General features: G+C 40.3%; 1 protein-coding gene across 1 annotated transcript in view; it reads left to right on the top strand.

Moving 5' to 3' along the window:
• DDAH1 (dimethylarginine dimethylaminohydrolase 1) overlaps positions 1-9,340 on the top strand; it is a 153,846-nt gene extending 144,506 nt beyond the window's left edge. The window contains exons 5-6 of the mRNA XM_060090031.1: positions 3,425-3,568; positions 6,288-9,340. Of these exons, the coding sequence (XP_059946014.1) occupies positions 3,425-3,568; positions 6,288-6,404 (261 nt within the window). The 3' untranslated portion in view covers positions 6,405-9,340. The remainder of the gene's footprint in view (positions 1-3,424; positions 3,569-6,287) is intronic.
• Positions 9,341-10,290: the final 950 nt, after the last annotated feature.

Here is a 10,290-nt window from a genome sequence, read left to right as displayed (position 1 = left end):
TACTGACCTTATGTAAGTAATTTTAGGAATGTTCCCACCAGAAGTTATAAATTATAAATATAAGGCCCGGAAGAGAGAGGAACATTAAAGAGTGAGGAAAAACAGCAATTAGAATTTCACATAAATACCATCAACTGGAGAACAACAAATCAAGCACATGGGAGGGGAGTGATATTGTTCAAGCTAGGATGTGGGGAGATTGGAGGGAACATGGAGAGAGCTGAAGGCCAGGTAAATAAAGCACACCAGGAAAAGAAGGATTCAGTCTCCATTATTCCAGAGAAAATGGGCACTTTCTGAGGTAGGTTTCTCTGCAACCTTGGAGATTCTAGTTTGTTCCTTCACTGATAAACAAAAAGTCAGCAGTGATAGCATCCTTGATAACACTTCCTCTGGAATGTATAACATTCCATGTTTCTGCTTCATAGTCACCACCGGACATGCATGAGTCAGACTGAGGTGGGGAATTTGCTGGGCTGGTCATGGGACCATTGAAGTTATAGTCAAGGCTTATGAGGTGTGGACTTGCTATGCTTCTTTCTCTTTCAACCCATCTTGTACTAAGAGCCATAGGTGATTTCTTTACCTCAGAACAGGCTATCTTTTTTTTTTTTTTTTTTTTTTTTTTTTTTTTTTTTTTTTTGCGGTATGCGGGCCTCTCACTGCTGTGGCCTCTCCCGTTGTGGAGCACAGGCTCCGGACATGCAGGCTCAGTGGCCATGGCTCCCGGGCCCAGCTGCTCCGCGGCATGTGGGATCTTCCCAGACCGGGACACGAACCCGTGTCCCCTGCATCGGCAGGCGGACTCTCAACCACTGCGCCACCAGGGAAGCCCAGAACAGGCTATCTTAAGTGTGAGGTTAAAGGGCAAAGCTTGCCAGAACAGTAGATGGGACTGCAGACTGGAAACCTGAACCTTGTTTGTCTGGTCATGCTGTCATAAAATGCTAGTAGCTAATTAAGGGCTTAGTACAGCGCCTAATTATATTCATTATCTTTACTTATCTTTCACAATAAGTATGTCAAAGACTATTATTATCCCAACTTTATAGATGAGGAAACTAAGAAGTCAAAAAACTTGAATTTCTATAGCTCACAAAGGATACAGCAGAGGCTTAAACCCAGGTCTTTTTCCAGAGTTCACTGTCTTAATGTGTCCCCTCCTACACAATAATAAAGGGAAGCTACTATTATTTTTTTTTTTGAAAGCAGCCAAAAGAAAGTCTGCCTAGGATATAATTAAATAGCAATTCATAATAGAGGAGAGCTACTTGGGTCTGGATTTTTCTTCTCTTAAACAAGCCTCTTCATATTATTTTTGGGCACATCCATTTTATAAGAGGACTAAATTGAATATGTTGTTAATTTGCTTATAATAGTTCTAAATTGTCCATGTCCTTGAATAGATATAAGGTTTCTCAGGCTGGACTCTAAGGAAGAACCCACCCTACCCATGGGTGATCCACCCTATGGGCCTATCCCCTCAGGGAACAATTGAAATTTAAAAGTACGAAAGAGATGTCCAGTCAAGTCAAAACTGTACCGAAACTGTACCATGTCATAACAGGATTACACACAAAAAGAGAATGAATGGTACCATGATTAATTTTGACCATAAATTTAAAGGACCAAATAAGTGTGAAAAAGTAGATGATATGGTAGTTTGTAGGAGAGAGATTTTGCTGCAGCTCTGGAAGTCAAGAAAGAGCAAAGTGAGATGATTAATAAATAAAATTTTGAGTTGCACAGATCTGGGTTTAAATCTACCTTTATGACCTTGAGCAAGTTATTTGACCTCTCTCAGTCCAATTTCTTCATCTGTAAAATGGGAATTTGGGGATTCAGTAATAAATGTAAAATGTTTAGCATGGTGCTCTGCCTGTTCTTATTGTAATATAATTGTCTATTTGTCTGACAGTCTCCTCCATTAGGCTGTGATCTCTTCAAAAACTGGATTTATGTCTGTTTATCTTTGTGTCTCTGAGCCTTTGATATAGTGCTTACGCTCATCCCCACTCCTGATGTTTCCTTCTATGTGAAGGATATTCCATTATCATATTATTCCTGGTTTCTGTCTGCTCTTGACATATTCCCCACTTGGAGAAGAGAATGGATTACCTGACTGGTGAGTCAAGAAGGCCTTACCATCTGTACTCTTCACATCCTCTTGGGAGTGAAGTTTCTGCAGGGAGCGTGGAGTCTCTTCTGCTCTTCCACACCATAAATCTTACTGTCCAGTGCCTCCATGACTTAGTAGACAAGAGACCTAACTCTGGGGTCCTATAATATGAGGCCCATTTCCACACAAATCTTGAGGGGTAAAGGAAGACCTAGCTGGAAAGATAGATTAGAACCAGACAGTGAAAAGATCTTCTTGTACCTCCATGGCATGACATTTTGGCAGATTCCTTAAAACATATAGTTAATGATAAAGAATGGAAAGAGTCTACATGAGTAAGCCCAAAATCATACTTGTTTTTGTTTTTAATGTTTGGATATTTTTGGCATGGGGGAGGGGTGCAGGGGAGTGGGGAATGTTGTTCTTTGCATTTTTGTTTTAATTTGTTGAGGGGCTGAAGATGAGATATCAATATTTTAAGTTCTTTGCAGAATTCATTTTTGTCTTATTTTTAAGTTATTTTATACTAAGGTACTAATAAACCCTTCATTTGATGAATGGACCTGCTAAGTCAGTTTTTCTCCAAGTGTGGTCCAGGGACCATCTGCCTCAGAATTACCTGGAGGGCTTCAGAATACAAATTACTATGCTTCACCTCAAACCTGCCAAACCAGAATCCCTGGGGGCAAGGCCTTGGAATACGATTTTAATATTCTCCCCAAGGGATTTTTATGTTCATTTTATTAAAGGCAGCACCTGCTAACAGACAAGTGAATTCAATTTAAGTGTACCTAGAAGAGGAAATTCTGTGTGTGTGTGTGTGTGTGTGTGTGTGTGTAGTTACTGCTAAATCAGTTAACTGACCATTCTGATTACTGCTACTGACCATTCTGATTACTGCTACTGATGATTCTGATTACTGCTATGATCCTTTTTCCCTATAGACCAGAGCAGCCCTGCTTACTCAGCTGAGGATATCATCAAAACCCCAGCTGGGCCTTTTGTCTATGTGTCTTTCTGATAGACCTTATGAAAAAAATAATCGTTTTAAAACCCTTTAAAACTTAGAGACAAACACATACTTTTAAAAGAACAAGAAGAACCCTTACAATTCTTCCAAAGAATCATAGCTACATCCAGTTTTCCTCTTCTGGTTCCAAGTGTCTAGAGGTAATAGACGGGAACTTCAACACAGAGGAACATTCTTAGGTATGGATTGCAAGCTTTTATCCCACCACACTGCCGTCCTTCTGTTGGCAAGTGTAGGAGACGCTCTGCTTAGGCCTGCTTTGTTTCTCATTATAGATCATGCAACAGATGAGTGACCACCGCTACGACAAACTCACTGTGCCTGATGACACGGCCGCAAACTGCTTATATCTAAATATCCCCAATAAAGGCCACGTCTTGCTGCACCGAACCCCAGAAGAGTATCCAGAAAGTGCAAAGGTAAAAAAAAAAAAAGTCCTTCCTGCCACAGCAGCTGAATAGGCCTCCCTTTGCAGCCTTCCTGCCTAGGAATTTTTTTCACAATAGAGTGACAAATAACAGGGCTTCCTTTTCCCCTATACACATCATTAGGAAAGCCAAAAGGATAACATAATTCATTTATTTATTTATTTTTATATAATTTTTTTAACATCTTTATTGGAGTATAATTGCTTTACAATGGTGTGTTAGTTTCTGCTTTATAACAAAGTGAATCAGTTATACATATACATATGTTCCCATATCTCTTCCCTCTTGCGTCTCCCTCCCTCCCACCCTCCCTATCTCACCCCTCAGAATGGGAGAAAATATTTGCAAATGAAGCAACTGACAAAGGATTAATCTCCAAAATTTACAAGGATAACATAATTTACGGCCCAAGGAAAGTTTATTTAACTCGCTCTTCTCGTTAGTGTCATTGGTCACTAATGCATGCATAGAAATTGAGATGATCATGCCTGGCATTCAGACCTTCTCAAATGAGTATTTGGATCTCCCAGGTCTGTGCTCCAGCTCTGATTAAATGTACTTCCTGACACTGACATGCTCATTAAGCATAGAGACCTACAATTAGATGGCCAACTGCATCATTGTTTTCTGACAAATCTAAGCTGCCCCTCATCAGAGGGTCATTTGTTTCTTCAGTCAGAGAAGTAGGAATGACCCAAAGAGAAGGGTGCTCATTGTCAGGGCTGCAAAAAAGCAGGGGCTACACATCCTAGGCAACAAAGGCCTGAAAGGATAGAACAAGAAGAAATATAAATATAGCACACTTGGAACCAGCCAAGTGGTCCCTCCAAGTAGCTCTGCATTTATGTTCCAACCAGGGAATTGCCCCCTCCATACAGGAATTCTTTCCTGGTCTAAGAAAATCTTCCCAGTCTTTCAGGGCACTCTGCCAGTCTCATCTGTATACTTTGGTAATTTCAATTTAATCATACCAAGCAGATTAAGGGTGTTGGTCCATAGATCCTTCAAGTGTTCATATCTTTTTTCGGCATTTCAGTATGTTCATCTCTGTCCAGAGTAGCAAGATACTTATAGTAAGCATTACAGAAGAGTCTTAGTAACCACTGATCTCTCTCTCTTTTTTTAATCTTAAAAACTTTTAGAAAATAGTTTATGCTTCCTTTTAAATATGCAATACTGTATAATTACTAGGCTTATCCTCATAGTCAGGATCCCCCTCAGCAGATTAAAAAGAGAGCAAAGGGGGCTTCCCTGGTGGCGCAGTGGTTGAGAGTCCGCCTGCCGATGCAGGGGACGCGGGCTCGTGCCCCGGTCCAGGAAGATCCCACATGCCATGGAGCGGCTGGGCCCGTGAGCCATGGCCGCTGAGCCTGCGCGTCTGGAGCCTGTGCTCCGCAACAGGAGAGGCCACAACAGGGAGAGGCCGGCGTACCGCAAAAAAAAAAAAAAAAAAAAAAGAGAGAGAGAGAGCAGGGGAAGAGGATAAATAGATAATTTTTTTTCTTTTTCCATGGCTGAAAGTGTGAACCTGAGGAAAATATAGGACCCCTGACCCCCTGGACTGGGGCTTAACCAGCTCTCAGATGAATAGTGGGTCTCACAATTTAATGTGCATCAGGGTTGTTAAAAAGACAGGTTCCTAGACCCCCCACCCTAGAATCTGCAGAATCAGTAAGCACCCTGGTCACTGAACTCACTTGGAGAAACACAGCTCTGGATCATTCATACCCCTTCAGCCACATCAGTCATCCGATAACGAGATGATCATTAACTGCTTCTGAATTCAGCCCTGGGTCTACCACCAAAAACAGTAACATCATGTTTATCGAGTGCTTCCCCTGTGCCAGGCACTGTGCCAGGCACGCTGTATGCACTATCTTATTCATTCCTTACAGCAGCCCTGTGAGGGTGCTATTATTACTCCAGTTTTACAGAGGAATAATCCCGAGGGGATGCCACTTGACTGAAATTACACTTGGAGCAGTAACTTGGCGGAACTGGGTCTGGAACCCAACTCTGTGTGGTTCCAGCACTCTTAATTAACCCCTGTACCAAAGTACATCCTACAGAAGCATGGTAGATTGTTTTTAGGCAGTGTATTTTCAAGTGATTTTGACTTTTTTTTTTTAAATGTTCTTTGTTTTATCATCAGAGAAAAAAATCTGTGGACTGTTAATTTGAAGGTTTGACACATGCTTTCTTTCTACTCGTGTCAAAAGATGCTCTAAAATTCACACACCTGTAATTTAAAAGCAGTTTGACCTGAAATCCTTCACTTAAATTGTACTTTGTCAAGTTTTTCCAATGGTCTTATTTAGGAAAGGAACATTATGGCTGAGAGGGTTTTGAAGCATGGAGAGAGAGTCATACTCAGCCTGTAAGCACGTTCACCAACTTTCATATATCACTTAATCTAGCAATGACAAGGGCAGAGTAAAGGCCTTTCTAGTAACAACCACATTTCTGACACATCTTTGGCTTTGAGGTTTGAGCATAGAGCTAGTGGTTAACCAATGCTCTCTGGGTATCACTGTAGGCATGTGTGTGGTCTTGGTTCCATGCATATCTTGGGGTTCAATGGGTGAAAAGCCTAAACTTACAAGCTAAATGAATCCTCTATCCCAGGTGGAGGGGGTGGGCCTGGGGGCCATGGAAGACAGAGGCAGAAACATAAGCCTTCTTCTCTACTTTTCCTTGATTCCTCCTGCAGGTTTATGAAAAGCTGAAGGACCATATGCTGATCCCCGTGAGCCATTCTGAACTGGAAAAGGTGGACGGGCTGCTGACCTGCTGCTCGATTTTAATTAACAAGAAAGTAGACTCCTGAGTCACAGTCCCTCCCTTGTAGCCGGCAATACTGCACTTGTAAGGCCGATAACTGTACCCATTCCTACCGTTTTCACTGACAATCTTTTATGCCACTGTGCTACTAACTCTGGTTTACAATTCTAAATTTAATTGCTTTGTTCTGCACCTCCCCCAGCCCCTCCCCTCGAGGTGGTACCTAAACTGTGGATTTGCTCAATGAATTAAGCAATCTAAAAAATATAGAGCTAATGAATTATTGAAATGTGATTAATAATTGTAAGGAAACACTCACTTTAGTGTTTGTATTATCAGTGTGAAAATCGTTTATTTGCCAATATAAACCGAAGAATGTCTTCTTGATCAGTCATCTAAGCTCTATTTTCTTTCTGTATATCATTAATTATCTTTGGCTCCTATGAAATTCCCTGGTCTGTGGATCCTCCTCCTTTCCCTCTTTGTTTCCTTCTGAAGTATGAAAACTTTCCCAGTCACAGTCACCTTGACCTTGGGTAGAATCCGGGGTCTTGCCTTCTACACATCTTCCTGCAGGTCGACCCTGTCTGCCAGCAGTCTTTCTGCCTCACCGCTACATCTTCTGCCGCCACCACCACTTTCCCCCAGAGGGTCAAACAGGCCTCTCAGCAGAACCGTGACCAAAATCAGAGTGGCTGTTTTGGGGAGAGTTCACTGCACAGAGGCACATCCCAGTGGGGTTTGCCCCAGAGATCTAAATTCTAGAAGTAGGGCACCACACCTAGGAAGGTGAATTCAGCACCAGATGGTTGCTAGTGGATTGCAGATCAAGAAGCTTGGACACACCCCGTGAGTACAACACTTTAGAAAGTCTTTAAGTCACATTCCATGAATTTTTGCTTTATTCCTGGCCATATACAGACCTTGGGGAATAGACTTATTTTTTTCTTTCAATTTATTTTCATTTCCCCCCATTGTGACTCACCCTGTTTCCAGGCTTCTACCCCTTAATCTACAGAGTTTATTTTTTTGCTGATCTACAGAGTTATTTCTTTCAAAAGAGACATTACGTCTAAAAATGATTATTGATGGTCTAGTGCGAGCCAGATGGAGCATGTTCAGGAAGTGATAGGCTTGGTGCTTGAAATCAGCTGCAGACAATGGACAATTCTACTTTGAAATATCCATGAATATTTACTGTGGAATTCAATTAAACTTCTCTCCTCTGTAGCCTTCCAATTACACATCCTTAAACTGACACGAATCTCATAACAAAGAACAATGCCGCAGTGAAGGGAGAGATGGTTGTCTTTTACTTAAATGAAAGAATCAGTCTTTTAGCAGACCAGGGAAATGGTACTTTCCAAGGAATGGTGACTGATCCAGGCATGTTATCAAACTTCCCAGTCATCTCCACCTTTCCTGTATTGCCTATGGCTAAGATTAAGATTCAGGGAGTTGAAGGAATGCTACTTCAAGTCTTGCTAGGCTCACCTAATGTGTTTGTAATCAGACATTCCTCATGTTTGGTGACCAAGAGAGAATACCTTCATTCATTTCATCTCCCCCTGAACAAATGGAAGTGAGAAACCTCTGAGCAAACCAAGATAACCTTAACTACTATTTTTTTCATTTATTCAATCATTTTATGTCAGACTTAGAAGAAGTTCCTTCTCCTCCTTCTTTTTCTTTTTGCTTGACTTTAATATTCATATCACATTCAAATGTCTAATTTCGTGCATCCTATGACTGAAACGTATCTTGGTCACTGTCATATTTCCAACTGTCTCATCATGGGTGAATAATTTGTTTTTACCACAGAGAAAATGAATGTTACCCACACGCCCAAGTTAATAAAGAAAAATTGTCCTCAGTAGTTATGGTTGCCCTTTGGGGTTAAATCCGGCCCTATGCTGGCAAAAGCAGAAATCCTCCCTCAAAAACAACCACAGGAAAACTCACTCAATCAGCCACTTCAGTCTTAATAGTACAGCTAACTGGCATATAATTTCCAGTACCTTTATTTCTAGCTTTCCAAACTAAAGAACTGTTCTCTATTATGTTTAGTAAATTGCAAGTGAATCAATTTTTCTTTGGAACCATTTGTTCTACAGAAGGCTGTTTTCACTTTTCCTTTTCTTTGCATCTTTCCATCTTTCCTTCTCTTTGTCTCAAGAAATCACTTAGAATCTATGTGCCTCTTCTACAGAATCTTATTCTGCACTGCTACATCACCTACAAGGCTGCCTTCTTTGGACTTTCTCTGTGATATGATGATGTGAAAACCTAAAATATTTGCAGCATAGTAGTATTATTTCTTTGGTGTACTCATCAGCATCATGTTACCTTTGAAGAGGAAAGACAACCCGCTACCCTGTTACATAGGTTCCCCTCTTGTCCATTGTGATTTATAAGGAAAAGCTAACAGAAACTGCTTTTTGACATTATAAAGACATTAGAAATTGTATTTAAGTAAATAAAAGTTGAGTCAGAATCACTTGGTCAGTAAGATTCAACTTACTAAGGACAATATAGAGAAAGTACATGATTTAGCATTATTTCTTCAACTGTGATGAATTGCTTTAGAAATCAGCAGGCAGATCTCTCTACTGTGTATTGATTGCTCTTTTAAGCTACTGTGAACAGGTTACTAAGGCCATCTCTTCATCTCGAAGGGGGGAAATAGTCTGTGGATGAACAATGTGACTTATTTAGAGCTGCATGTTAGTCTTCATAATTATTTACTCCTTTACATTCTACAGAACCCAGACATGATTTCCACATGGTGTTAGATTCGTGCATTTTATCGTACTGACCATCCTGTTACAGCCAGTGTACGGTTATCCACTCTGTGTGCCAAAACCAGTAATGCCTTTCACGGCCCTTTAGTCCAGAGAAATTCTGCACTGATTTTAGTCTCTTGCTGTACTGATCATACAAGTATACCAATCACGATGGAATAAAGTGTGAGTTGTACTGTGATCAATAGCCTATGTCTCTTTTTTGCAACAGAAAGTGCTGTGGTGAATGAAGTCACCATTTCTTTGCTACCAGAGATGGGAAGTTTTTTTTTTTTTCTCTTGTCCTATAAGCTATGGAATTAGAAATACTTAACTGTAAGTCAACTGCTATCAAAAGCTTGGATTAAAATGATAATCAAAGGATACTTCATACTTCTGGTGCTCTAAAAGTATGCATATTATCCACGTGTGGTCAGGAGATCTTGATTTCACATATGTTCCTCCTCAAAAAGGCTTCCCTTGTTCCTTTGACTCCTGTCGTCAGCACATTATAATATGGCTCAGTTATGGAGACAGTTGAAAGATTTTTTCCTGTGTTCATGCAAGAGTTTGGTTTTTGTTTTTGTTTATTTTATAGTAAGAGTTTTTTAGGAAATATGAAGGTTTTTTTAATAAGACTTTTTATTTCCAACAATTTTTTTCAAACTGAAAGTAGCTTCATTGTTCTCTTTTTCTGACTGTAAAAATAATAACCACTCACTGCAAAAATAAAAATCAAACCTTACCCCAAAAAACATAAAAACAAAAGTAAAGGAAAAAATTACCCCAAATTTTATCACCTACAGACAGCTACTATTAGCGTCTTGGAGAATATCCTCACATCTGGGACTAGATACAGATATAAATATGGAATGATAGTACATAATCATGCTGTTCCATAGCCTGCTTCCTTCACTTAGCAATATATTGTGGCCATCTCTCCATGTCAATAAATATAGATCTACATCATCAACTTTAACAGCCCTGAATAATTCACAATAAGTTTGTCACAGCAGCTCTTTCTAATTTATGTGGAGTGTTCTATCACAGATGTTTGGTGTGCCCACATTTCTAGTAGCTGGGGGTCTTTAGGCTATCAAACATGTTCTGCTTATAAGCTCTCACACACCCCGAGGGTTAGCTCAATCCGTA

This window comes from Mesoplodon densirostris, chromosome 2 (assembly GCF_025265405.1).
Source record: "Mesoplodon densirostris isolate mMesDen1 chromosome 2, mMesDen1 primary haplotype, whole genome shotgun sequence".
NCBI lineage: Eukaryota > Metazoa > Chordata > Mammalia > Artiodactyla > Ziphiidae > Mesoplodon > Mesoplodon densirostris.
This window is presented reverse-complemented; position numbering and strand designations above follow the sequence as displayed.